Here is a 27424-nt window from a genome sequence, read left to right on the forward strand (position 1 = left end):
TCGCCCGGCGGCGCCCGGAAGGTCGCCGCGAACGTCGCGAGGCCGTAGGCGCGGATCCGCCGTCGCCGCCGTTCGCCCTCGAGCCAGGCGAAGGCCGTGGCCAACACGTCGAGCAGCCCCGCCCGGTCCAGGTCGTCGCGCTTCTCCGCGACGTTGTGTAAATAAAGCACGTCCACCGCCTCCAATCCCAACCTCTCGAGCGACGCGTCGAGCGACGCGCGGAGGCACGGCGCGGCGACGCAGTGGCGCCGCGAGGCGTCGAAGTCGGCGTCGCGCGCGCCGTAGTCGAGCGCGCGCCGCACTAGATCCGGCGTCGTGAGGAAGCCCGCCTTCGTGGAGACGAGAATCTCGTCGCGGCCCGCCAACCCCGACGCGAAGACGTCGCGGAGCGCGCGCCCGACGGCGACCTCGCCCCGGCCCCGGCGGTAGTTCGCCGCCGTGTCCACGACGTTGACGCCCGCCTGGACGGACTCGACGATGGCCGCGGCGACGCGCGCGTCCGTCTCGTCGTCCGCGTCGCCCAAATACGTGCCGACGCCGACGCCGCTCACCGTCAGGTTGCCCGCGGCGACACGGAAGAGGCCCGGTTTTTCGTGGGCGTGGCGCGCCGCGAAGCGCGCCGTGCCCGCCGGCGTCGCGTGGAACGCCCGCGCGAGCGCGCGCGGGTCGACGACGAGCGGCGGTTCTTTTTTTACCGTCCGGTGGTCGACGGCCGCGGACCGGCCGCGCGGCTGGCCGGCACCGGCGTCGTCGCCAAGGTGCGCGTAGAGGAAGACGACGACCAGCGCGACGGCGCAGCCGGCGCAGACCTCGCCGGCGCGCGACGGCCGGCTCGCCGGCCTCGTGTCGAGGGCCGCCGCCTTGTAGCTCTTGCGGTGCTGCAGCCGCCCGGGCGTCAGCGCCCGCCGCGCGTCCGGCGACGCGGCGAGCTCATGCGCGGACTCGACGTCCACGGACCGCGCGCGCGGCTTCGTGGGGCCCATTTGAGCTCTAGTAGGCGCCCATCATGCTTTTTAGCGCAGGAGTGCAAAGTGCACGGTAAGATCCTGACTGAATAGCTCTAGAGCTGCCTCAAAAGTTGTTCGAGTTCCAAGCTCTCCCCGACTCGAGAGCTGGGCGCAACTCCCCGACTCGAGTTCGAGTTCCAAGCTCTCCCCGACTCGAGTTCCAGCTCTCCCCGACTCGAGATCAGAAGAGGCGGCACCCCGCGGCGCCGCGACGCCCCTACGTTGTGGTGCGGTTGGACCTAGGTGTCCATGGCGTCGTCGTCGAAGCGGTCCTGCTGGGACGAGGCGTCCGTGGCCTCCCAGGCCTCCTTCATGAGCATTCTGACGGAGATGAGCGTCGTCAAGCGCCAGCACGACCACGAGCAGCGCCTCGAGAAGCGGCGCGAGCGCCGGCGCAAGGAGAAGAAGGAGCGCGCGCGGCGCGGGCCCGTGAACCACCCCGCGCGCTTCGACGTGTCGACGACGACGCTCTTCGACCGGAGCGGCTCGCGGGCGCGGTCCGCGTGGCTCCAGGTGACGCCGCAGCGCCACAGCGAGCCGCCGCGACCGCCGCGGAGAGCGCGCGAGCGCCGCGCGAGGACGCCGGCGCCCTGGAAGCCCGTGGGCGGGCTGAGCACGTATTTCGGCGACCCGCCCCTGCACGAGCTCGCGCCGAAACTGCGGAAGAAGAGTCTGCACGACATCACGCGCCAAATCGAGGAGCTCGAGCGCGACGCGCGCGAGGACGCGTACCACGACCGGTCCAAGGACGTCGTCGAGGCGCTGCGCGATCTCGCGCATCAGCGCGACGACGAGCTCCAGTGGGAACGCGACCACAACCCGCTCCACGTCGCCGCGGACAGCTCCGTGGCCGCCGTGCGCTTCCGGAGCTCCCTGAAGAAGTAACCGTTAGGTGACGTCCGCCGGGTGGACCCGCGGGGAGGCGACCGCGCCGGCGCTCGCGGCGAGGTCCCCGGACGCCGCGTCGTCGGCGACGTCGAGCGCGGCCGCCGCCGCGGCGCCCGCGGCGTCCGCGGTCGCCCTGGCCGCGTCGTCGACGGCCTTGAGCGCGCCCGTCGCCGCGTCGTCGAGCGCGTCGTCGAGGAAGTCGACGGCCCGGAGCGCGAGGCGCAACGTCGCGTGCCGCTTCCGCCGCGCCGCGAGCTCGATCGGGCACCGCTTCTCGAGGACCTTGGACCGCTTCACGCGGTCGCCGACGCGCTTCGGGAGGCGGTCGATGGCCTTGTCGACCTTGCGGCGCTCGTCGTCGTCCTCGTCGTCCATGATGAGGTCCAGGAGCGTCGTCTCGCCGTCGTCGAGCACCTTCCGCAGCGCGTGGTGCGTCGACAGGTAGAAGCGGAAGCTCATGTAGTACCACAGGTAGAACTGGACCATCCAGGCCACGAGCGCCGCCCAGAACACGCCCCGCGCGTCGCCGCGGTAGCCGTCGCTCAGGTCGCACGTCATCTCGACGCTCAGGTCGACGTCGTCGAGCAGGGACGCGACGGTCTTCGAGGAGAACATGGCCGTCGCGAGGTCGCCGGCCTTGTCGAAGAGGGCCCAGACGGCCTGGCGCAGCAACACGTTCGCGGACCGCGTGTGCGAACAGACGTTCCGAAAGGGCCACTCGAGGAAGACGGCCGCCGCGACGAGCAAAAAGGTCATCAGGAGGACGAGCAGGAAGTTCGCGACCTCGAAGGACCGCTGCAGCACGTAGACCGGCAGCGCGAAGTGGCTCCCCTTGCGGCCCTTGCCCGCCGTGCGCGCCAGCAGGTCCGGGATCGCGAGGAGGCACGCGTTGCAGCCGAAGACGAACGCGTAGACCCAGGCCGCGTAGCGCCGCAGGCCGAGCTCCCGGTCGCTCACCGTCGACACGGCGTCGAAGGAGAAGTCGATGACGTCCTTCGTCAGGGCCGCGTAGGACTTGGCCCGCGCCAATTGCGTTCTTCCGTAGCGCGTCACGCCGGACGCGCGGAGCGCCATCTTGTAGAGCTCCGCGAGCGCGTCGGACGCGCCGTCCCTGACGCGCGCGTAGGTCCGGATCGCTCTGCGCTCCGTCTCGACGCGCAGCTCGGAGAACGCGCTCAGCGCGACGCCGCAGACGTAGCGCGTCTGCACCGCGGCGAGCGTCGACGCGTCGAGGTACGGCAGCAGCGCGAGCGCGTCGTCGACGGCGTCGGCCGTCTCCAGGACGTCGTCGAGGAAGGCCTCGAGCGTCGCCGGCGCGAGGCCGTCGACCCAGGCCATGGCCGGCGAGCCCGCGCCGTTGTCGCCGACCGCGCCGACGCGGGAAAACGCGCCCGCGTACGCGGACGACGCGTTCCCAAAGGCGACGGCCGTCGCGTTGACGACGGAATGCGTCGTCGCCGCCGTCGCCTCGAACCAGTCGCAGAAGAAGGCGAGCGCGTTCGGCGGCGCGCCGAAGAGCAAAAAGCCGTTGCCGCCCTCCAAGCGGTTCTTCGCGCGCCGGCAGAACTTCTCGAGCGCGGTGACGTAGGCGACGGCCCCCGAGATCGTGCGCTTCGACAGCTTCGCGAGATCCTCGAAGGCGTCGACGGACACGTCGACGTCGCAGGGGTCGCCGAGGCGCCGCCGCGCGGGCGTCGGCGCGGCGGCGGCGTCGTCCCAGGGCTCGTCGAGCTGCTGCTCCAGAAACGCGAGGTCGTCGAGCGCGTCGTCGTCGTCCTCCGCCTCGACGCAGACGTCCAGCGTCGCCTCGGCGACGTACGCGAGCGTCGCCTCGACCGCGTCCTCGACCGCGCCGAGCAAGGCGCGCGCCTTCGCCGCGGCCTCGGACGCGCCCGACGCCGACACGTCCCGCAGCTCGGCGCTCCCGAGGCACGAGTCCAGCGCCACGCGCGTGCCGCCGACGTACTCGTAGGCGAGGTCCGTGTGGAGCTCGTAGAGCGTCGTCAGGCTCTTCGTCGCGCCTTTGCAGACCTGGAGCCCGTCGCCGGCCATGCCCCGGACCCAGCGGAAGCCGCGGATGCTCACGCCCAGGGACGCCCGGTTCTCGTTGACGACGGACGTCCAGGCCTCGACGGACCAGGAGTAGGACGCGACCATGAGGGCCAGGACGAGGAAGGGGACGCCGTGGTAGCGCAGGGCCAGGACGATGGACCGCACGTCGTACATCAGGTCGAGCGCGTCGTCCCACCGTTGCCGGAACGTGCGGCCCTCCATCGCCGTTCAAGTACGGCGGCGCGCCGAGCTCCGCGGCGCCGGACGCGGCGGACGCCTAGGTTTGTGGAATGCACTGTTAACTGCGGCGTCGGAGCGCGCGCACAGGCAGCCTAGGTTCCGCTCATGAAGCCAACCATCGTCGGCGCTGATTGCAAAACCGGCGATTGACCATTTCAAGTTTTTTTGGTGCATGCTGTGGTGCCCCTCGAGATCGACGAGGGTGGGGCAGCCCCGCAACCATGCTCCTCAGCCATGTGCTCGAGAACCAGCAGATGGCGGCGCTGGAGAAGGGCCTCGGGCGCATGGCGGCCCTGCTCGAGGAGGAGCGGCTCGCCGTCGCGGAGGCCGAGGAGGCGGCGCGGCATGCGCCGCCGGAGGCCGAGGAGTCGGACTACGACCGGGAGCGGCGCGAGGCGGCGGCGGCGTACCTGCGCGTGCGCGAGGAGCTCTCCTCCCCCGGCGAGGAGCTCGAGGCCGCGGAGCAGGACATGGACGCGTCCCGCGTCGCCGAGGGCCGCACGTTCCTCGAGCGGCGGACGCGCGTCGTCCTCGCCGACCGCGCCGACTACGGCGACGCGCTCCTGTCCCAGGACGCCGTCGCGGCGGACCTGCGGCGCGCGCTCCGCGCGGCCCCGGAGGCCGACGGCGCGGCGGAAATCGCCGCGGCGCTCGACGCCCAGCACGCGCTCGCGTTCGCTCTAACGCGCGCGCTCGACCGCGACGCGGACGACGACGACGCCGCGTGGCGCGACCTGCGGGCCCGCGCCGACGAGCTCGAGCCGGCGGTGCTCGCGGACTGCCCGCGGGGCGCCGAGGAGCTCGCGCGGCTCCGCGCGCTCGCCGACGGCGTCCTGGAAGCGAAGGCGGCGCTGCGCGCCGCGCTCGCGGCCGGCGGCGCCGCGGCGCTCGCGGAGGCCCACGACGCGGCGACGCGGTCGCTGGCCGCCGTGCTGGGCGTCCAGGGCGACCACGTCGGCTTCGGCCTCCTGCTCCGGGCGCGGCGCGCGCGCGACGCCGCGGCCGTCGCGGAGCGCGCGGCGGCGGGAAACAGGGCAGCAAAAGAGAGCGAAATTCCCAACTTCAAAGGCTCCGATCTCGGCCATTTTCCACTCGTTTCGGCTGATTTTTGGACGAGCGATCATCTCTCGGAACGGTCTCGAAGCGTGGATGCTATATTCGGAACGCGCGCGCGCGGAACACTCACGTTGAAGAGACGTTGGATCACTCTTTTGCTGCCCAGGCCGGAAAGGCCGCGACGCCCGCGCGCGCGCTCGCGGCGCTCCGGAGCGCCGTCGACGCCTTCGCGGCGGACTTCGCCGTCGAGGACGCCACGGCGGGGGCGAGCAAGCGGCGGGCGGCGCCGCTGCGGGCCGCGCTCGATGTGGCGCGCGCGAGCCGGGGCGTCGCGGAGCCCCGCGCGGAAATCGACCGCCGGTTCGGGACGTCCCGACCAAACTTTGACATTCTCGATCTCGGCCAATTCGATTCGGCTGATTTTTGGACGAATCGATGGCTCTCGTCGGGTTCTCGAAGCACAGCAGAAAGCCTCGCGTCAAAACGGTCGCATGCGCGCACATTGAAGTCGGGTCGAAGATTCGAGTTCCGCGCAGGTGGAGCCGGAGGACGCGCTGAGTCGCGTGCTCCGCGCCGCGGAGCGGCGGGAGAAGGGGCCGCCGCGGGACGTCGATCACCCCGCCGTCGCCGCGGCGGCGGCCTGTTTGCGGCTGGACGAGTTGGCGTCGAGCCTCGACCGGCGGTGGGGCGAGCTCCGCGGGTCGCCGGAGCCCGGCGACTACGCGCTCGCGCGCGCCGCGCGCGACGCGCTCGCGGGCGCCGCCGCGGAGCCGTCGGACGACGACGCGGTTCTAGCCGTGCGCCGCGCGTGCACGGCCTTCGCCGCAAACTGCGACGTCGAGCTCGCGCTCGGCGCGCGGCTGCTCGTGCCCATCCGCTGCGACCTGAGCCTGCTCATCGTGCGGCACGCCGTCGAGGCGGCGAAGGACTTTGGCTACGACGCCAGCGACGCGCCCCTGCGCGCGGACGTCGTCGAGGCCGCGCGCGCGTCGCCGCTCTACGAGGCGCCGACGTGCGACGAGACGCCGCCGGAGCCCGTGAGCGGCTGTGTGCAAATCAACCGCTGGTTTGGGACGTCCCGACCAAACTTTGAAATTCTCGAGCTCGGTCGAATCGAAGTCGATTCGGCTAATTTTTGGACGGATCGAGTGCTCTCATCGAGTTTTTGAAGCACAGCCGAAAATATTGCGTCGAAACTGTCGCGTACGCTCACGTTGAGGTCGAGTTGAAGATTTGATTGCACACAGGTGAGCGGCCGCGACGCCTACGCGGCGCACTGGGCGTACAAGACCTGGGCCGACATTCCCGAAATCCAGCACCCCGGCGAGGGCTGCGACGCGAGCGAGATCAAGGCGGAGTTGTTTCGCGGGCCGACGCCCATGGCGCCGCTCGATCCGCCCGCGACGCTCCGCGACGCGCGCGCCGACGCGGAAAGGCGCGTCGAGGCCGTCGAGGCGCTCGTCGCGCGGTTCCGCGTGGCCATCAAAGCCGCGGACCGCGCGGCTTTACGGACCGCCGTCGACGACGCGGACGCGATGGGCTTCGGCGGCGACCCCGTGGGCGACGCGGCGACGCTCCTGGCGACGGGCGCCGTCGACGACGGGGCGGGAAACGAGCGCGAATTTCCCAAAGGCTCCTCTCTCGGCCGTTTCCCACTCGTTTCGGCTGTTGCTTGGACGAGCGATCATCTCTCGGAACGGTCTCGACGCATGGATGCTTTCTTCCGGAACGCGCGCGCGCGGCACACTCACGTTGAAGCGATCTCTCTTGTCCCGACCAGGTCGACGACGACGGCGGCGTCGCGTACACGGGGCTGCGGTCCGGCCTCACGCTGCCGCGCGCCGACGACATCTGCCCCAACTGGGGCGACCCGCCGGTGCTCACGACGGAGCAGGAGGTCGACGCCGCGCGCCAGCTCCAGATGGAGCTCGACGAGTGCGACGCCGATAAGTTCGAGGGCTTCGAGGAGGCGGGCAAGCACGACTTCGGCGAGGGCTTCGACGACGCGTTTTTGTTACTCGCGGACGCGCCGCGGAACGCGGAGGAGGAGGCGAAGATCAAGGCGCTCCGGGCGGACCTCGACCGGCAGCGCGCGGACGCGCCGCGGCTTTTGGACGCGAAGCTCGCCGCGGAGGCGGCGGCGCTCGCGAAGGACCACCTGGCCTACTGCGAGAAGCTGCGGGACGAGGTCGTGAATCTGATGTACACGGGCGACAAGGACACGCCGCCGACGGACCTCATCAGCCGCGAGGACGAGGAGAAGATGATGGCCGAGGAGCGGAAGAAGTACGACTTCGAGTGGCCGCCGAATCCGGAGCGCTGGGGCGCGGAGCTGCCCGACGACTGGCGGCCCCAGGCGTCCCTCGACGACCGGGAGAACGACGTGCACCCCGAGGACTTCAAGTGGTCCACGACGCCCTTCGACGGGCGGGACTACTGCGAGCCCACGGAGCCGGTCCCCGAGTACGACGACGAGACGACGGTCTACGAGGACATCCCCGTGCCGAGCTGGAAGGACCTCCAGTGGCCCGGCATGGACAAGTGGAAGGCGGAGCAGGCCATCCGCGACGCCAAGGAGGCGGCCTGGACCAAGGAGGACACGGAAAGGCGCGTAAAGCTCACCGTCGACCTCGCCGAGGAGATCTCGTCGGACATTAGCAACGCGCACGCGCGCGCGACGGCGACCACGCTCAACGCGCACTGGATGGACGGCGCGTCCTGGCGCGGGCCCTACGCGACCAAGGGCAGCCTCGTCGCCCGGGAGTTCATCGAGGACCTCGAGGGCGGGTGCCCGGGCACCCACCCGGACTTCCCCAACAAGGCACAGTCCCCGACCGGTCCCCGATCTCCTTTTCTGGAGGACATCGTCGCCGGCACCGCGACTCTGTTTTAAAAGCCGGGCCGCGCGAGCGTCACGCGGAGCTTTTTTTCGCGCTTCTTGAACTTGGCGCGGACGCCGCCGGGCGCCACGGCGCAGGGGAGGGCGACGACCATGGACCGCGGCAGGGCCGCGCCGGCGAGCGTCAGCGTCGTCGCGTCGACGGTGAGGTCGAGCTCCGCCGCGCTCGAGACGCCCTCGAGCGGGCCGACGGTCACGACGACCTCCGACGGCGACGTCTCGACGTCGTGGGGCGGCAGCAGGCGCGTCGCCGTCGGCTGCGACAGGCCGAGCCAGGAGTCGATGTAGGCCGCCTCCTCGACCTGGTCCTTCGGCGGCGGCGGCGGCGTTCGCGCCTTCTCCGCGGCCTCGGCCTCGGACTTTGCGAACGCCTCCCGCCGGGCCTCGGCCATGCCGTCGAGGAGCGCCGCCGCCTGGGCCTGGGCCTTCGCCGCCTCCGGGATGGCGGCCTTGCCGCCGCGGCCGAAGAGCGCCGCGGCGACGTCGGCGCTCGCGGCGGGATCGCTCGCGGCCGCGGGCGCGGCCGCGGGCGCCTCCGCGGGCGCCGTCGCGGGCGCCTTGGCGACGGCCGCGAGCTCCTCGCGGCTCGACGCGGCGACGATGGGCGTCGGCGCGCTCGACGGCGCGCCGCCGGCGCCGAGGCGCCGCGGCGGCTCGCAGACGACCGTGTCCGTGCGGCTCGCGAGCGTGCGCGACTTCTGGGGGCCGCCGAGGCGCCGCGGGCCCGTCGGCGCCGCCGCGCCGCTCGTGGAGAGCTTCTGCGGCGGCGGGCAGTAGGTCAGGTCCTTGTCCACGGCCTGGTGGCTGTAGAACTTGCCCTGGAGGGCAGCCATTGCGTTGCGCGAACGAGTCGAGCAGGCTGTATTGAAGTCAAGGTGAATTCATTTTGCCGCAGATTTTGCGATCCACGATGGGCAGCAGCTGTGGCCCAGACTCGCATTAACCGAAGCGGAAATATGCACGCCTTCATCCCAGTGCTCTGCGCGCTGCTGCCGATAGCTCGCGGCGAGTTCGAGTCCTGGGACATGCACGGCGCGTCGAGCCTGCCGCCGCGCCACTACCTCGACGCCTTCTCGCGGCCGCACGTGCTCCGGCGCGTCTGCCTGCGCCGCGGCGGCTGCGCCGGCGGCGTCGCGCTCAGCGACGCGGAGGTCGCGGGCCTCCCGCTCGAGGACGTCGTCTTCGGCGACGGCCACGTCCGGCAGACCTACTTCGAGCAGCACCGGCCCCTCGCGGCCGTCCGCGGACTCTGGGAGAAGCCCGACATCGAAGTCCAGCGGCAGGCGGAGAAGGCGACGCAGCGCCGCTTGGAACAGGCCGCGAAGCAGCGGCCGTCGCTGCTCTCGCCGCGGAACCGGCGCCTCGCGCGCGGCGAGCGGCGAAAGAAACTCGCGGAGAAGACGACGACGGGCGCCGCCGTGCTCCTCGAAGACACACAACCGTGCTACGTGTCCGCCGCGAGCAACTGGACAACCACAAAATACCTCGGCGAGACGCTCGACCTCGCTTTGCTCGGCGAGCGCCCGAACGCGTGGGTCGGCCGCGCGTCGACGGCGGCCGCGCACTACGATGCGGCGGTCAACTCCTTCGCCGTCGTGCGCGGGTCGAAGCGCTTCCTCGTCGCGCCGCCGGGCACCGTCGAGGACGAGCGCAGCTACCTGCACCCGCACTTCCGGCGGTCGCGGTCGCTCGCGGCCGCCGACGATCAGGAAGTGGTCGCGGCGGGCTTCGAGGCCGTCGACCTCGACGCGGGCGACGTCCTCGTGCTGCCGGCCTACTGGTGGCACCAGGTGTCGACGGTGGACGGCTTCTCCATCAGCGTCAACGCGTGGAAACGGCCGCCGCCCGTGGAAAAAGCGATGGCGCTCGCGAAGCGGCCCGACGACGTGCTCCCCTTCGGCGCGAACTGGGCCCGGGGCGACACGATCGCCGTGCTGGAGCGGCTGCTGGAGACGCTCGTCGCCGGCGTGCTGAGCGGCGTCGACGCCCGGGCCTGGCTCCGGCGGAAGCTCGAGCATCGCCTCGGCGACCTGCCCGGCATGTACCCGAAGCTCCTGACGGGCGCGACGGCGCGCCACTGCGCGCCGGCGAACCGCGCGGCGCGGGCCGCGCGCGCGGCGGCGCTCTGGGACGCTCCGGCCATCGCGCCGCGCGTCGCGCGCGCGGCCGGCATCCTCCGCGGCCTCGACGATGCGCGCGTCCGCGCCGTCGAGCTCGGCAACGCCGTCGAGGCCGTCGCCCAGGCGGCCCTCGCGCCGGAGAGGAACGCGACGGAGTTCGCGCCGGGCATCTTCGAGTGCCGCGCGCGCCGGAGCGCGCGACCGGCCGTCGCGTTTTTGCTGTCGTGTTTCCGCGACGACGAGCGCGCGGCGCCGGCGGCGGCGGACGCGTCCTTCGAGGACGAGGACGCGGGCTTCGAGGACGAGGACGCGGGCTTCGAGGACGAACGGTGGAACGCGACGCCGGCGGACGCGGCCGTCGGCGCCGCGCCCGCGGCGGTCGGCCGCGTCGCGACGGCGTCGGAACTCTAAGAGGGATGCGCCTAACATTTACCCGCCCGGGCGCCTCACAGGACCTCCGTGCCGTTGTTGTACACGGTCTTGATGGGCACGTAGGGCTGGGACGCGCCGGACCGGAGGCGCATGCGGCGCCGCCGGTACCCCAGAAGCAACACGATGATGCAGCCCAGGACGGCGATGAACGCGACCTCGTTCCAGGAGCTCTTGGACACGTAGGACGCCTTCGTCTTCGTGACCGTCTCCTCGGGCTCCTCCTCAGGCAGCAGCGCCCAGTACTCGCAGCCGTACTCGCACTCGCCGACGTGTTGAACGTTGGCGCTCGCGGTCTGGCAGTTGTTGACGCACTTGGCGTAGGTCGACTCGCCGTCGAGAGACGTGCAGTACCTGCGGCGGGACGTTGCGACGTTTTTTTATTTCGGAGAGAGGCGCCGGCGCGCGGACTTTTCCAAGTTGACGATGTCCTCGCTGCTCATCGACGCGCAGCCTTTGGAACAGTAGTAGGAATCCGTCATCGTCGTACCACCGTAGATCTCTTTGCATCTTACGAAGCATGCCTCGACCTCCTCCTCGCAGGTGAGCACCATCGTGAGTCGCTGCGCCTGTTCCGGCGGCGCCGCCGACGACGACGGTGGCCAATATATGACGAGGTCGATGGGGCAGCCCAATTAATTTAAGTTGAAGTAACTGTGGGGGCCAGACGATGGATGCTGCCCCGCGCAGCCCGCTCCGCGAGCTGCGCGACGTCCTCGTCGCATCGAACACGTCGATCGAAACGAGGCTCCGGTCGACGATACAGCTCCAGGAGCCCGCGGCGCTCGCGCCGCGCGTCGCGTCCGTGGCGACGGCGTCGTCGACGTCCGCCGCGGCCCTCGAGGCGACGTCGGCGCGCCTCGACCGCGTCGCCAAGCACGTGTCGAGCCTCGAGCGGCGGCGCGCGCGGCGCGCGCGGCGCGAGTTCCACGACGCGCTCCGCGCGTCCGTCGCCTACGAGCGGCTGCGGCAGCCGCGGAAGAAGCGCGTCGTCCGGCCGCCGAGGCGCGCGCCGTCGCCGCCGCCGAAGCCGCCCGCGGCGCCGCCGCCGGGCGCCGCGCCGCCGCCGCCGGCGGCGGCCGTCGCCGCGTCGCCGGTGAAGACCATGGACGAGGCGCTCGCGGCGCCGCCGCCCGCGGCGGCCGCGCCCGCCGCGGACACGGACGACGACTCGGAGGGCGGGCGCGCCGAGGACGACGCCCTCGCCGCCGCGCGCGCCGCCGAGCTCGCCCTGGCCCGCGACTCCGTCGCCGCGGCCGAGAGGGTCGCCGCGAAGGCGCCGCCCGCCGCGTCCGCGTTCGACCGCATGAGCGGCTTCCTCGCGCCCCTCGTCCGGGCCGTCGCGCCGGCGGACCCCGTCTTCGCCACGGCCGACGACGAGGAGGAGGCCGCGGGCTGGCTCCACCGCCGGGTCGGCCGGTCCTGGGACCGCCAGTGGGTCGCGCTCCGCCAGAACGACGTCGTCGGCCCGTTCCTCGAGTTCTCCCCGACGCCCGGCGCGCGGGATCTGGTCGGCCGCCTCGTGCTCAGCGGCTGCGACGTCGCCGCCGTCGACGACCACGACGGCGACCGCTTCGCCTTCAAGATCGCCCACGCGCACACGCAGGACTGCGTCTTGTCGAGCGTGAACCGGCTCACGCGGAAGCAGTGGGTCGGCGTGCTCACGCAGCTCATGCGCGAGCACGCCGTCAAGAGCCGCAAGGCCGACCAGCAGCTCGCCGGCGCCGGCGAGAAGCGGCTCCAGAGCGCGCGGCGGCGCCTGTCCCTCGCGGCCGCGCGCGCCGCGCAGCACGCGTAGCGCGCGCGGGTGACATCGAGTTACTGGCGAATTGGCGGGGCACAGACGCCCCCCACGAACACTAGTTCGGCGCCGGCGCCTTGGGGAGCTTCTTCGGCGAGTCCGGGTCCGACGGGTGGAGCTCGGGCTCCGCGGTCCGCGGCGCCAAGTAGGGCACCTTGAGGTGCGCGAGCAGCACGTCCAGCTTCGCGTTCGTCTCGCGCTGGATGTGCTCGACGCGCGCGACGCGCTGGAGCACGGTGCCGCCCGAGACCTCGTCGAGCTCCGCCTGGCGCGCCTGCTGGTCGCCGATGAGGTCGATGGTCATCATCTTCTGCCACGACGTCGTGATCGCGTTCACGGACCGCTCGAGCTCGAGCCCGGACCACTTGTTCCGCTTGAAGCGGTTCTCGACGTAGTCCGCGCGCACGGCGTCGTAGTTGCAGCAGTAGGTGCCGTCGTCGCAGACGCGGCACACGGTCGCCTCGGCCTCGGCGCGCTCGAGGAAGCAGCCGTCCTCCTTGATGCGCACGCGCGCGCCCGGCGAGTGGCGGCTCGAGATCTGCTCGCGCTTGACCACGAGGTCGATGTTCTGGAAGGACACCTCGAGGAAGCCGTCGTCGCGGACGTCGATGACGCGCGCGCGCTGCGGCGGCAGGCCGACGTCGAAGCGCGCGTAGACGAGGTCGCCCTTGGCCGTCGGCGGCCCCGACGCCGCGACCTTGGACTTGGACGGGCGCTTCGCCCGCTGGGCCGTCGACGGGCGGCTCTCCGGCGGCGCGTCGCCGTCGAGCTCCTCGGGCGTCGCGGTGACCGTGCCCGGCGCGCAGATGTGGCGCGTCCGCGGGAGGCGCACCTCGTAGGTCGACGGCGTCAGCCGGCGGTCGCTGCCCATGCTCGACGTGTAGAAGACGTCGACGATGTCCGCGGGCCGCGGGCCGCCCCCGAGATCCACGTAGACCTTCTGCCCCGTCGTCCACTCGGACTCGTCCGTCGTCGGCGGCAGCGGCGTCACGATGGACGTCTCCCGGACGCCGTCGGCGCGCCAGCGCAAAGGCTTGAAGTTCTTGTAGAGGTTGAAGAGGTTCTTGTCGCGCTCCTTCTCGGACGCGCGCTTGATGCGGTTGTCGAGGTGCACGGACTTGCGCCGCTCGTGCGCGTCGACGGCGCGGTAGTGGCGCTTCAGGGCCAGCTTCTGGCAGAGGTAGGCCGCGTTGTAGTAGCGGATGCGCGCCTTGCGCTCCTGGACGGCGAAGGCGCCCGTGCGGTAGACGCCGAGCTTGAAGAGCTGCCAGCCTGTGTGCAAATCAACCACTGGTTTGGGTGGTCCTGACCAAACTTCAGAATTCTCTAGCTCGGTCAAATCGAAGTCGATTCGGCTGATCTTTGGACGAATCGATTGCTCTCGTCGAGTTCTCGAAGCACAGCCGAAAAGGTTACGTCAAAACTGTCGCATACGCTCACATTGAAGTCGAGGTGAAGATTTGAATTCCACACAGCTGCCAGCCCGCGAGCTTCCGCGTCGCCGCGAGCAGCTTCGGGCACGCCTCGGGCGTCATGATCTTCTCCAACGTTTCTGCGGAAATAGCATTCACAAAGACGTGGCCGATGGCCGCGACGTCGAAGGCCGACGGCATCTGCGCGCCGACGAGCGAGTGGATGATCTCGACGCCGATGACGTCGTGGTTCCGCGCGCTGAGGAACTCGCCCGTGGACAGCCCCTCGCTCAGGCCGTCCTCGGTCTCGCCGCCGACCTTGTCCACCTCCTCCTCGTCGCCAAAACCCAACTTCGCGCGCATGCGGAACGCGGAGCCCTCGAACATGAGGAAGAGCGAGTCGTTCATCGCGCCGCCGCGGACGATGAACTCCTTCGCCGCGAAGAGCCGCGGGATCAGCGCCAGCGAGATCTCCGTGACGAGCACGTTCGACTCGCGGTTCGCGGCCTCGAAGCGCCGCAGCCAGGGCGAGTCGAGCGGCAGCCGGAGCCGGTCGTGCGCGACGCCCGCCTCGACGTCGGGGCCGCCGTCCCAGCGCTCGCCGTAGAAGACGGTGTACTTGAGGCACTTGTCGAGGCTCAGCAGGCGCGCCTGGAGCTCGCCGTGGGCGCTGAACTCGACCTCGTCGGGCGCGACGACGACGAGCGTGCCCACGGCCATGCCCGACGTCGTCCGCACGACCGTGTTCAGGAACGGCAGCTTCGACACCCAGTCGCCGAGCTCCTCCTTGGCGACGGCGCGCTGGAGCGCCGGCGATAACGATTGAAGCATCTCCCGGTGGTACATCTTGCGGAAGAGGCCCTCGGAGTTGATGTAGTACTCCCTCAAATGCTTCTGGAGGCCCTTGTTGATGTTCCGCTCGAGCATGTACTGGTTCAGGTTGTCCATGGACGTGCGGTAGTCGTTGAGCGCCGGGTCGAAGTTCGTCAGCACGTTGGCGATCTCGCCGATTAAAAAGGCCGTCATGACCATGCCGGAGAGCATGATGAGGAAGCCGAGGAACGACTCGCCGAACGTGACGCTCTCGCTCTCGCCGCCCATGGCCTTGGCAGCCCATTCTAAAGCCGCGACGTACTCGAACCAGAGCCCCTTCTTCCGGTAGCGCACGGTCGCGAGCCAGCAGTCGCCCTCGCTGTCCGTGTTGTACCAGTCCGGCGGGTCCGCGCCGGGAATATCGGGGGACGACGCGTAGTACTTGACGCAGTCGGGCGTGTCGCCGATGAGGCGGATCATGCAGGCCCAGAGGTGGGTGATGACCACGATCAACAGCGTGTACTTGATCATGGTCATGACCTTGAAGGAGATGTTCACCGTCGACGCGAGCCGCGCGACGAGGCGTCCAAATCTTAAAACTCGCAGCAGCTTCGGCAGCCGCAGGAGCTTCACCATCTTCAAAGCCCCCGACGCGTTGGAGTCGCAAGAAAAAATCCGCATGCGCGCTGGCTGGAACTTGGCGGCGATCAACGTCTCGAAGGGCAGGCAGGACACCAAATCCAGGAAGAACCACCCGCGGAAGTAGCGCTTCGCGACGCGGCCGTAGGACACGATCCACTTCGCCCGCTCGTGGTCGAAGAAGGCCGTGTTGAAGTTCAGCAGCACGTCGGCCCAGAAATACAGGTCCACGATCAAATTCGGCGCCAGCAACGAGCAGCCCCGGTGCACGAACGCGATCTCGAACGGCGTGACGACGGCGACGTACGCCAAAAACGGCACCATGGACACGGACCAGCCGTTGAAGAAGAAACTGTTCGGGTTCGTCATCCAGGAGTGCTTCGGGAAGGTGATCTCCTGCTTCGCCCGTCGCACCATGGGCGGCAGCGCGGTGTGCTCGACGCCCCGGACGAGGCGCGCCGCGCGCTCGTAGCACGTCCGCGCGCCCGCTTTCGCGCGCGAGGACATCTTCGACGGCGACATGGCGTCGGACAGGGGCGCGTAGGGCGACACCTGCCGCGACTTCCTCATCCACTTGCCCTTCTTCTTGTCGAAGGTGCCGAGCTGCTCCTCGTTCGGCTCACTGTTGCTGTCGAAGGTGTCGAGGAGGAGCGCGTTGGACTCGCTCCGGTCCATGCGCCGCGCGCTCGCCTTGGGCGTGCCGGGGCTCTTCGGATTCGGCGGGAGCGGCGACGTCGTCGGCGGCGCCGCCGCCATGAGCGCTCCGGCGCGCGACGGGCACCGGGGCCGCCGGCGGGGGCTGCCCCGGCGGTGGGTCGCCGCGGCGCGGCGCGCTGGGCGGCACGAAAGGCCACTGGAGCGCGGCGCGCCGCGGAGGCCTCGAGCGCGGCGGCGGCGGCCGGTGCGACGTCGGATGCCGCGCCGCGCGTCCGACCGCAGCGTACCGCCCGCCGACCTTTTGCACTCGACGCGTTGAGACTCGAAGCGCTTCCCTTCAATCCATAGGATTTATAAAGGAAATGTAAACTAAAGCCTCCGGGCTGCTTCGCTTTGGCGGCGTCACGCAAGTGGCAGCCTTCAGCCTCCTCCGCGGCTCGACGCGGCCGGGTGCACGCGAGCTTCGACGCGCGTCGTCGCCGCAGCGGCCATGGAAGGCGAAGCGCTCGTGCCCGGCGCTCGGCCGCCGGAGGCGGCGCCGGCGAGGAGGCGCCTCGCCCCCGTGGTCGCGGGCCTCGCGACGGCCTGCGTCGTCGGCGCCGCGCTCGCCTCGCATCCGCGGGTGAGGACGACCGCTCTAAACGTGGTGACCCACTGCCCGAAGTCGACGTGCTACAGCTGCACGAACGGCAACCCGGGCGTGCCCGAGAAGTACGCGAACGGAGAGTGGGGCACAGGGCAGCAAAAGGGTGATTCAACGTCGCTTCAACGTGAGTGTTCCGCGCGCGCGCGTTTCAAAAACAGCACCCACGCTTCGAGAGCGCTCCGAGAGATGATCGCTCGTCCAAAAATCAGCCGAAACGAGCGGAAAACGACCGAGATAGGAGCCTTTGAAGTTGGGAATTTCGCACCCTTTTGCTGCCCAGGTGGGGCAACATCACGGGCGGATGGTACGTCTTCGCCCAGAACGCGGAGCAGGACCAGCTCGACTGCGACCGCTTCTCCTTCCTCGACGACGAAAAAATTCTCCACGAGGAGCAATTATATTACGGAACGCCGACGGAGACGACGTACTGGTTCAACGTGACGTCGAAGCGCTACGACGACACCACGGGCATGTGGCTCAACGAGCACTCGAGCGACAGAGCGTGGAGCTTGGTCTGGCTCGTCGGGACGTACAAGGGCAGCCGCTACTTTGGGTGGTACCACTGCGGCGACGCCGCGGGCTTCACGAAGCGCGGCGAGGCCTTCGTCATGAAGGACGACCTCCACTGGGACGACGCGCTGCTCCGCAAAGTGAAGAAGAAGATGAAGAAGGCGGGCCTGCTGGACGCGTCGGCGTCGACGTTCTCCGAGGCGCGGCAGACGCGGAAGAGCTGCGACTACACGTTCCCTTCCTTAGCATAACAAATTTATTTTAGCGACGCGGGGGGACGTCAGAGGAGGGACCGGCTCCGCCGGAGGTTCGCCTCCTGGCGCGCGAGGTTCTGCTCGCGGATGGACCGGCGCGCGCCGGGGTTGACGAGCGCGGCCCAGGCGCGCGACGACTTGTCGGAGAAGACGCTGCCCCGCGAGTCCGGCGCCGACTCGTCCTCCTTGCGGCGCACCTCGTGGTTGTAGTTCGGGTAGAGCTCGCGGCTCGGCGGCCGGTCGAAGTCCGTGAGGAAGGACGTCTGGAGCTGCTTCCGCTTCGCCGCGGCGTCCGCGACCTCGCGCGTGAGGCCGTCGTCGCTGCGCCGGTCATTTCGCCGCGTCTCCTGCTCCAGCAGGCGCGTGACGGCCTCGAACTCGGCCTCGATGTCCCGCTCGTCGAGGGTCGCGGTCTCGCCGCCGTCGCTCTCGTAGTCGCAGCGCCGCCCCGGCGAGCCCTGGAGCGGCGGCGGCGGGGGCGGCGGCGGCGCCGGGTCGCCGCCCGCGAGCCGGAGCTCGGCGGCCTGCATCCAGGACGGCTTGATGATCGCGGGCTCGCTCGCCGACGGCTCCAGGGACCGGCCGCCGAGGCGGCGCCGGCCCGAGTCGGCCAGCGATTGGCGGCGCACGGGGCTCGACGGCTCGACCATCGCTTCTCGACGCGTCGCGCCGCCGCCGCGACGGGGGGGCTCAGCGCCGGGGGCTCCCCGCGGGGACGGAGCTCCAGAAGGACGGACGCGGCCGGGCAGCCCCGGAGCCCGGTGCCCAAACCCACGATGCAAATCGGTGCCCGACATGTTGAACCTCGTGTCATTCATGTTGAAGTGATCCTAGATCTCAAAACCCGCGCGTAAACCGGCCCGCCCCCTAGACCGCGCGCGGGCTGCCCGCGGCGCGCTGGGCCGCCTGGGCCGTCATGCGGCCCAGGCTCAGCCGGTTGAACTGGGCGAGCGCGGGCGCGGACCGCGCGTTGCGGACGACGCGGAGCGGCGCCGTCGCGAGGCCGCGCGCCGTCGCCGCGGTGTCGCGGCGCACGTCCGTGACGTCGAAGAGCGTCGCCGCGGGCGAGAAGCCGTCGTTGGGCCGGGGCAGGCCCCGCGCGCGCGCGAGGCGCCGCTCCCGTTTTTGCTGCGCGTAGTAGTCGCCCCACGCGGCGAGCCACGAGGTCGACGGGTTCTCCGCGTCCTCCGGCGACTCGAGGCGCACGCGCGGGTACTGCGACGCCGGGAAGGCGTGCGCGTGGAGCAGCGCGAAGGCGAGCATCTCGACGCACATGAGCGTGCACTTGAGCGCGCCCAAAGCCGCGGTCGCGTCGTCCTGCGTCGCGCCGAACTTCGTCGCCAGCCCCGGCGAGCAGTAGAAGACCGCGTCGATGCCTAAATCCTGGAAGAAGGTCCCGAAGACCAGACCCTTGACGGCGACGAACTTGCCGTGGGGGTGGCAGGGCAACAGTAAATCGTGGGCCGCGTAGAAGAAGAGGCCCAGGCAGTAGATCGCGTGGTTCGCCGTGTTGAACGCGACAAAGTAGGCCCAGGAGCTCGGCGACGCGAGCGCGCCGCGGAGCGACGCCTCGTCGCGGTCCGCCGCGTCGTCGTCGTCGTAGTTGTTGTCGCCGCCGGCGAAGGCCGAAACAATATAAACCGCGGCGCACAGGGGCATGATCGTCGCGTAGAGCAGCACGCCGTAGCGGCACTGGCCCAGGAACTCGGGCGAATCCAGGCGCCAGGGGCTGCAGAACCAGCGGTACGGCGGGCACGGGTGCGGCACGGCCAGGTCCTCGTCGTCGTCGTCGTCGTCCGCCGACGAGTTTTTCGTGATACCCTCGCGCAGCACCTTCTCCGCCGCGCCCCCGTAGTGCACCTCCAAAAACGTGACCATGAAGTAGAAGAAGTTCAGCACCGTGTAGCTCTCGTAGCAGTCCCGCAGCGCGCCGGGCACGGCCGTCCACCGCCGGCACTCGCCGCAGCCCTGCTCGACCTCGAGCCACAGCACGAGCTCCGCGAGCGAACACACCGCGTAGACGGGGACCATCCATAAAATTCTCGTGACGTAGACCTGCAGCACGGGCCGCCAGTAGTTGTTCACGTGCGTGTAGACCCCGTACAACGCCACGGGCACGGCCGCGCCCGCGAAGGTCGCGGAGACGGGCAGCAGGTACGCGCGGCCTTCGGCGTCCGACACGGCCAGGGAGTAGATCATCGCCGGGAGTCCCAAAGCGAGCGCGAGCCCCGCGGAGCAGACGTAGATCCACCGCGTCACCATGAGGCCCACGGCGCGCCGCCGGCTCAGGACCGCGTAGAGCGCGTCGTCGTCTACCGACGGGCCTCGGGTGCGCCCGTCGAGCACGACCTCGTCGGCGCCCGTGAGCGGCTCGGTCAGGTTCGACTCGACGTTCAGGGGGTTTGTGGTGTCGCCGCTGGCGTCGTCGTCCATGGTTCGGACGGCGCGGAAAAAGTGGTGCTCTTGGAGAGGCGGCGGTGAGCGCGGGCGTGAAGAATGCGGTGCTCTTGGAGAGGCGGCGGTGAGCGCGGGCGTGAAGAATGCGGCGCAGGAGCTCGAGGCGGCCGCACTTGCAAAACTGCTCGATTGGCCTCAAGTTCCCGAAGCAGGTTTGGTTGAGCCATCAAAAGCGGCGTCCGGCGCGGCATGGGCAGCCCCAGCCGCACCGATGACGCCATGACTCGCAGCAGCGCGTAACTCCCACACACACATGAGCTCCAAGGTCTTCGACCGGGACCACGTGCACCGCGGGTCCGTGACGGCCCTCAACTTCGCCCAGGGCCTGAGCCTCAAGCGCGCGTCCATCAACGCCGGGGCCGTGTCGGCGAAGCTGCCGGCGGCCGTGCGCTCCGTCGAGGACCTGCTCCGGCGCAACGCCGACGCGAAGCGCATCCTGAGCGGCGAGAAGCCGTTGGAGAAGCGCAGCGCCTGGCACCGGGTCCGCGACGCGACGGAGGTCGGAATCCCCGACGTGCACACGCACCGCATCGGCGGCGCGGTCGACGACGCGGACATCGACCGGAACCGCTGGAGCGCGTCGCTTCGACTGCGGCGCCACCCGGAGACCGTGAGCAGCGTCGCGTCGCAGCTCCAGTTCCGCGAGAACCTGCGGAAAGGCAGGTGCCGCGCGTCGGAGTCGCGCGCCAAGTTCGAGGAAAAGTTCGACGCGTTCAAACGACAGGGACCGACGAAAACAACGCGGCCCCACGGCGCGGCGTTCCGCAACGAGTTCCAGATGCTCGGCGACGACGTGGCGACGACGTCGACCGTCGTGGAGGTCCGGGAGCGCGAGGACCCGGAGCCCGAGCCCGACCGGCACCGGAGGCGCAAGTCGCGGCCGTCGACGGCGCCGCGCGCGGGGCGCCGCGCCTTCGTGGAGGAGCCGCGGTCGGCCTTCGACACGTCGGCGCCCGCCGAGCGGCCCACGTCCGCGCCGGCGGTCCGGGGCCCGCGGACGCTGGAGGCCGCGACGTCGAGCGGCGACGTCCAACGGCTCAACTACTTCGGGCAGCAGGCGAAGCGCGAGTTCTTCGACCTCTACAAGTCCATGGCGCGCCAGGCCGAGATCGTCGACGACGTCGGCGCGCGCGTCGCCGGCGAGGAGCGCGCGCGGCTCGCGGCCTGGTCCGACGACGACGACGACGTCGACGACGAGGCCAGCAAGTCCGGGTCGTCCTGCGCATCATCAAAAATCCCGGCGCCGGAGGCGGCGACGGGCGTGAGCGACCCGAGCCACAGCCCGCGGCACCGCTTTGCGCGGGGCATCGCGGCGATGATGAAGCGGTTGCGGCGGCCCGGCGCGACCGGCGGCGACCCGTTCTGCCTGCCGGAGCCTCTGTTCGTACGTCGAGCCGCCTCCGACGGTTTGGATCTCGCGCACCGCGCCTACGGCGACGACCTGGCCATCCTGTTGGCGGACATGATCACGGAGCTGCCCGCGCTCAGGCGGCTCAACGTGCGCGGCAACCGGCTGTCGGACGCGGGCATCGCGGCGATTCTGGGCGCGGTCTGCGGCGGCGGCAGCCACCTCCGGGCGCTGGACCTGTCGCAGAACGTGCTCGACGGCGCCGCCATCGACTCGCTGGCGCGGTTCCTCGAGACGGAGGCCTGCGCGCTCGAGGAGCTCCACCTGGACGGCGCGGACGTCGACGACGGCGAGATCCGCGACCTCGTGCGCGCGGTCGCGAAGAACGCCACTTTGAAAACCCTCGCGCTGTCGGGCAATTTCTTGGGCGGCGCCGCGGAGAAGCTCGCGAACTGCGCGCCCGAGGACCGCGGCGCCTACGCGGTAGCCAAGGCTCTACGGACGAACGCGACGCTGACGAAGCTGGACCTGTCGTGGAACCAGCTGGGAGCGCAGTCCGGGTCATTGATCGGCGGCGCGCTCATGAAGAACCGGAGTTTGGCCTGGTTCTCGCTGGCCTTCAACTGCATCGGCGACGCGGGCGCGATGGCCTTGGGAAGAGCGCTCGACGCGAACGGCACGATCCAGCATTTGGACGTGTCTTCCAACGGGATTCGGAACCGGGGCGCCCAGGTCATCGCCGAGGGGCTCCGGGACAACCTGCGGCTGACGCGCCTCGACATGAGCGGCAACCCCGTCGGGGCTCTGGGAGGGCGGGCGCTGCTCGCGTCGCTCAACTACGCGCGGCGCCCGCGCCACATCGAGCTCGGCGGCTGCGAGCTCTCCGGCGACGACCGCGCGCCGGGCCGCTTCAACCCGGCGACGCCCCAGGGCCACTACGACCTGGACCTCGACGACCCCTTCCAGTGGATGGTCGCGAAGCAGCTGATCTGGCTCAGCGTCACGCGCGCGGGGGCCAAGTTCCGGAGCCTCGTGGAAATCGACGCGTCGTCCGGAGGGAAGCCTACAAAGCGCAGCGTCACGCTCGTGTCGCGGACGCCGGAGGCCGACAAGCCGGGCGCCATCGGCTGGGAGCCCGGGAAGAAGGTCGAGGGCCCGAAGGCGCCGATCTCTCGGGAAGTGTCCGCGAAGATCCGGAACCGGATTCGAGCATCTTTAGTCGGCGAGTCCGTCGAGTCCATCGTCGACAAGTTCGACGACGACAACTCGGGCACGCTCGACGCGTCGGAGCTCACGGAGCTCATGCGCCGCGTGTTCCGCATCGCGCCCGCGGAGGTGAGCGACGCGGACATCCGGAAGCTGCTCGACGCGCTCGACGAGGACGCGTCGGGCACGATCTCCACGGCGGAGTTCGCCGAGTTCGTGGACAAGGGCGACGCGGCGTTCTTCGTCAAGAGCCCGAAGAAGGCCAAGCCCGCGGGCTTCCACGCGATCGTCCGCCAGCAGTCCGTGAAGCTCCAGGTCGACGACGGGAAGATGACCAAGGCCGCGGCCCTGCTCCAGGCGCGCCTGCGCGGCTTCTTCGGCCGCGTCGACGCCGTCCAGAAGTTCGAGGCCGGCGTCACGGACGCGCGGACGTCGTCGGTTGCAAGGGCTTTGATCGTCGCCGACTACGCGGGCGTCCGCGAGTCGGCCGCGGGCGGCACGGCGGCGAATTTGTTGAAGGTGACGCGGGCGCTGCGCACGCGCATCGCGTCGAAGGCGTCCGTGGAGCACGCGCGCTTCAAGATGAAGAGCGTCATGGCCGCGACGACGTCGCGCCAGGTCCGGTTGTCCATCGCGCGGCTGGAGCCGTTGGATTCAGAGACGGGCCGGCCCTACAAGCTCCCGACGGGGCCCAAGGCGCGCCTCCAGTGCCACCTCACGGCCGCGACGATGCCGCCGAGCGAGCTGTCCGTGCAGAACGCGACGGGCATCGCGGCGATGGAGCGGCTCATCCTGAGCCCCCAGGTCGGCGACCGCATCGCCCTCGTGCGCCTCGCGGCCGTGGACCTGCGGATTTTCGCCATGCAGCTCCAGCATTTCCTCGACCGGCTCATGCAGAGCGCGCGGCCGCTCGACGGCGGCGAGATCGTCGACTTCTTCGTGTGCCTGCTGCCGCGCGTCGTCGACGTCCACTCCGTGGCGGGCCTCGTGCAGCGGAACCTGAGCGAGGCGCAGACGGCCCACCTCTGGGCGAAGCTCGGCCCGGCCATGCCCGTCTTCGCCGGGGCCGTCGCCGCGCGCCACGACTTCGACCTCACGCAGCCGCTGCACCGCGCGGCGCTCTGCAAGCTCGTCCAGATGGACCAGATCTTCGTCGCGCAGCAGCGGGGCCACTTCGGCGACGACGGCGGCGGCCTGACCTTTTCCGTGTCGGCGAGCGCGGGCGGCGACCTGTCGCAGCTCTATCGGGGCGGCACCTCCCAGAACTCGGACTACCGCGGCTTCCGCAACGCGACGTTGAACGGCGACCCCATCTCCGCCGCGGAGATCGAGGCGCTCACGGCGACCTTCGGCGACGCGGGCGCCGACGCGCCGACGCTCAAGGGCAAGGCCCAGCTCAAGTGCGACTACGCGGGCTTCCTCCGCGCGCCGATGGACGCCGCGCCCGTCAGGGCAGGACAAAGGTGATTCAACGTCGCTTCAACGTGAGTGTTCCGCGCGCGCGCGTTCCGGGAAAAGCATCCACGCTTCGAGACCGTTCCGAGAGATGATCGCTCGTCCAAAAATCAGCCGAAACGAGTGGAAAATGGCCGAGAGAGGAGCCTTTGAAGTTGGGAATTTCGCACTCTTGTCCTGCCCAGGCGCCCGTGAGCGGCCTCAAGCTCAACATGCTCCTCTTCAAGAGCGGGTTGCGCTACTCGGCGACCTACGTCGAGAAGCACCCGGCCGTCGGGCGCCTCGTGCCCGACGTGCTCTTCGCCAAAACCGTCGCGGAGCAGCTGCAAAGCGACGCGAAGCAGCTCGTCACGGCCGAGTCGCCGGCGGCGGAGCGCATCCGCCGCGCGTCCTACGGCACGGCCGGCGGTGGCGCCGGCCGGCCCAAGGACCGGGACCTCGCCGGCTCCTTCAGGGCGCCGGAGGCCGCGGACGCGGACGGCTTCAAGGCCTGGCTCGACAAGCGGCGCGTGCCCGCGAAGACGTGGCCGCGGGGCGAGCTCGACGCGGCGCTGCGCCAGCTCAAGGCCCGCGAGGCGCACTGGGCCTGCGACCTCGTGCCCGCGCTGACGGGCCGCAAGAAAAAGAGGCCGCACGTCAAACGGACGATCCACGTCGTCCGCGCGCGCATCTCCCACTTCCTCGAGGAGAAGGTGCTCATCTGGCGGCCGCCCTTCAAGGGGTCGGGCTTCGCCTCCCTCGTGCGGAAGAACGCGGCTTTGGACTCCATGTCGCGGGCGAACTCGACGCCGGCGTCGAGTTCGCCGCGGGCGCGCCACGACCTGTGTGCAAATCAACCAGTGAGCTGGGACGTCGGGGCCAAACTTGAGAATTCTCTAGCTCGGTCAATTCGACGTCGATTCGGCTGATTTTTGGACGGATCGATTGCTCTCGGCGTGTTCTCGAAGCACAGCCGAAGAACTTGTGCCGAACTGTTCGATTACGCGCACATTGAAGTCGGGTTGAAAATTTGATTTCCACACAGGCCACGACGACTTCGCCGCGGGCTTCGAGAAGGGCCGCGCGTCGCTGCCGCTGGGCCTGGAGACGCGGGCGCGCGACGACGAGGAGGCGGCGCCGCCGAACCCGAAATTCGAGATCCGGACGGCCGAGGACCCGCTGCTGAACCGCGCGGCCCAACGGGTCGCGGGGTCGCTGCGGAAGCGCGTCTCCGCGGCGCTCCGCAAGGGCGAGCTGCCGCTCGTGGAGTCGTTCGTCACCAGCGACATCCGCGTCGACGAGGAGGGGTCCGTGCTGCTCTCGCCGGCAAATACGGCCGCGCGGTCGGTGTTGCGTGCGCTCAAGCAGCGGCTCCGGGGCTCCGCGGCCGTCGCCGCCTTGACGGAGAGCGATTTGAGGTGCGTGCTGCGCACGCGGCGCAAGACGGCCTTCGCCTACACGAAGCCGCGGACGCTCCCCCACGCGGAGACGCAGTGCTACGTGTATTATTTCGAGGTCTACGTCCACGGCCTGCCCGACGCGCTGCCGCCGATGAACCTCGAGCGGGGCCAGTGCGTCTGGCTGCCCGCGGACGAGGCCGAGGACGTGCCCACGGAGCCCGAGTCCGTGGGCAAGATGGTGCTGAATTTCCGCACGAAGACGTCGGCGCTGTTCTTCACGTGCCGGCAGGCGCGCCACATCGCCGACTGCTTTTTGGAGTTGGTGTCGCCCGCGAACGAGGCCGACGCGCCGAATCTGGCGCCCGCGGCGGAGCAGGCGCGGTCCCTGGCGCCGGCGACCAAGGCCAAAGACGCCAGACTAAGACGCGGCTCCGCGGCGCCGTCCATGGCGGACCTGATGGACGCGAAGGTCACGCCCACGAAAGCCAAGATGAAGCAGAAGCGGAAGGACTTCGACGAGGCCCAGGACGCGGAGAACGCGTCGACGGCGGGGTCGCGCAACGGCGCGGACCGGGAGCGGCGGAAGAACGTCTTCGGCGACAAGAAGAAGCGGCGGGGCGACCTGAAATTAGGCGGCGAGGCCGCGGGCGCCGCCGTCGCGCTGGCCATCGCCAAGGGCCACGGCGACGACCGGCAGCGGCGCGGCGCCGTCGTCGCCGACGCCGTGGAGATCCTGCCGAACCACCACTACCTCATGGACCTCTTCGTGCACCTGCTTTCCCGCGTCGTCGACCCGGAGAACTTCTACTGGAATTGCATGGCGCGGCTCCCGAAGCACCTCCACTACCGGTTCCTGGAGCGCGTGGGCTGGCTCAACGTGCTCGACGCCATGAACCCGCACACGCACTTCGAACTGGACTTTAAACACCTGGACCACTGGAAGGTGGGCCACGTGCTCACGCAACTGGCGGCGACGGAGGACGGCGTCAACTTCATCAACGCCAAGTTCCAGCGCGACGCGGAGACGCCGCCGATCCCCGGCTGGGACCTGCCGACGACCTGGGACGTGAAGCGCTACAAGGGCAATCTACAAAAAGGCGTGCCCCACGCGGGCCTCCTGTCCGTGGACTACACGTGTTTGCCGGAAAACGAGCAGCTCGACGAGCGCGACGACCTCGCGAAGCGCTTCACGCTCGCGGGCGTGCCCCGGCCGGAGACGGACCCCGTCGAGGCCGCGGCGACGGCGCCGCGCAAGCCCGGCGCGCGCGGCAAGGACCGCGACGTCGCCCTGGGCATGACGGACGCGCGGCCCGCGCGGCACGTGCCGGGCCTGCTGCCGCGCCAGTCGTCGACGAGCCGCGGGCACCTCGTGCCGAGTTAAGTAGGCGCGTTTAGAGAGTCGGCTCACTCCGCGTGGGCCGACGCCTCGGCCTCCGCGCGCGCGTCCTCGCGCGCCTTCTTGCACGCGTCGTAGGCGGCCTTGCACTGCTCCTCGACCTCCTTGGCCTCGGCGGCGAGGCGCTCGGCCTCCTTGCACTTCTCCGTGACCGTCTCGCGGTCCTTGCGCTCGATGGCCGCGAGCGCCTCCTGGCTCGCCTTTTGCGCGAGGCCGCTCAGGCGCTCCGCCTCGAGCGCGCACTTCTGGGCCTCGGCGGCCTTCTCCTCGATGAGCTCGACCATCTTGAGGCTCATGCCCTGGCTCAGGTCCGGCCGCGGGTCCTTGGCGAGGTAGGGCGACACGGGGCTCCAGTTCCGCCACGAGCTCGGGTCCGCCGCGGAGTCGCCTGCGGAGCGGTTCGAATCGTGCGCGCTTCGAGGCGGCGGGCGGGTCGCGGCGCGCGGGGCTTCGGGATGGCGCGGTTCGGCGGGAGCGTGCGCGTGGTTTTGTGGCCTACCTGCATTCGCCATCGTTTCGAGCGGCCGGTATCGGGCGGTCGGCGCGCGAAGTTGGCCAGCGATGCCGAGATCTGTTGCCACAAAAAGTCAAGCAGCCAATGATGAGTCGGCGAGCGGCATGGGAAGCGCTTTTGCGCACAGATAGATCGCTGCACAGAGAAGCGCGATGACGGCCACGAAAGTCAAGGGCCGCAAACCGACGAAACCGCCCGCGGGCCCGCCGGAGCTGCCGCCGCACCTCTTCGAGCTAAGAGACGAGG

General features: G+C 70.2%; 6 protein-coding genes across 6 annotated transcripts; 3 read left to right on the top strand and 3 right to left on the bottom strand.

Moving 5' to 3' along the window:
- Positions 1–1246: 1246 nt before the first annotated feature.
- AURANDRAFT_67895 (hypothetical protein) lies at positions 1247–4121 on the bottom strand (the record flags this gene model as incomplete). The annotated part of the gene is made up of 2 exons (XM_009043493.1): positions 1247–1664; positions 1966–4121. The coding sequence occupies 2 exons, from the start codon at positions 4119–4121 to the stop codon at positions 1247–1249; spliced, it is 2574 nt and encodes an 857-aa protein (XP_009041741.1).
- Positions 4122–4408: 287 nt separating this feature from the next.
- On the top strand, positions 4409–10673 carry AURANDRAFT_67896 (hypothetical protein; the record flags this gene model as incomplete). The annotated part of the gene is made up of 6 exons (XM_009043463.1): positions 4409–5281; positions 5410–5550; positions 5780–6280; positions 6491–6835; positions 7024–8080; positions 9118–10673. The coding sequence occupies 6 exons, from the start codon at positions 4409–4411 to the stop codon at positions 10671–10673; spliced, it is 4473 nt and encodes a 1490-aa protein (XP_009041711.1).
- Positions 10674–12550: 1877 nt separating this feature from the next.
- On the bottom strand, positions 12551–16112 carry AURANDRAFT_67897 (hypothetical protein; the record flags this gene model as incomplete). The annotated part of the gene is made up of 2 exons (XM_009043492.1): positions 12551–13764; positions 13964–16112. 2 exons carry the CDS (start codon positions 16110–16112, stop codon positions 12551–12553), a joined length of 3363 nt encoding a protein of 1120 aa, XP_009041740.1.
- Positions 16113–17449: 1337 nt separating this feature from the next.
- AURANDRAFT_67898 (hypothetical protein) lies at positions 17450–19856 on the bottom strand (the record flags this gene model as incomplete). Its single annotated transcript, XM_009043491.1, has 2 exons — positions 17450–17947; positions 18297–19856. 2 exons carry the CDS (start codon positions 19854–19856, stop codon positions 17450–17452), a joined length of 2058 nt encoding a protein of 685 aa, XP_009041739.1.
- A 1342-nt stretch (positions 19857–21198) lies between these two features.
- Positions 21199–22011, top strand: AURANDRAFT_33837 (hypothetical protein; the record flags this gene model as incomplete). The annotated part of the gene is made up of 2 exons (XM_009043464.1): positions 21199–21567; positions 21694–22011. Coding segments are annotated over 2 exons (687 nt in total), but the record flags the coding sequence as incomplete, so codon positions are not given.
- Positions 22012–22395: 384 nt separating this feature from the next.
- Positions 22396–22641, top strand: AURANDRAFT_16296 (hypothetical protein; the record flags this gene model as incomplete). Its single annotated transcript, XM_009043465.1, has 1 exon — positions 22396–22641. A coding segment is annotated over one exon (246 nt), but the record flags the coding sequence as incomplete, so codon positions are not given.
- Positions 22642–27424: the final 4783 nt, after the last annotated feature.

This window comes from Aureococcus anophagefferens (genome assembly GCF_000186865.1).
Source record: "Aureococcus anophagefferens unplaced genomic scaffold AURANscaffold_55, whole genome shotgun sequence".
Lineage (NCBI taxonomy): Eukaryota > Pelagophyceae > Pelagomonadales > Pelagomonadaceae > Aureococcus > Aureococcus anophagefferens.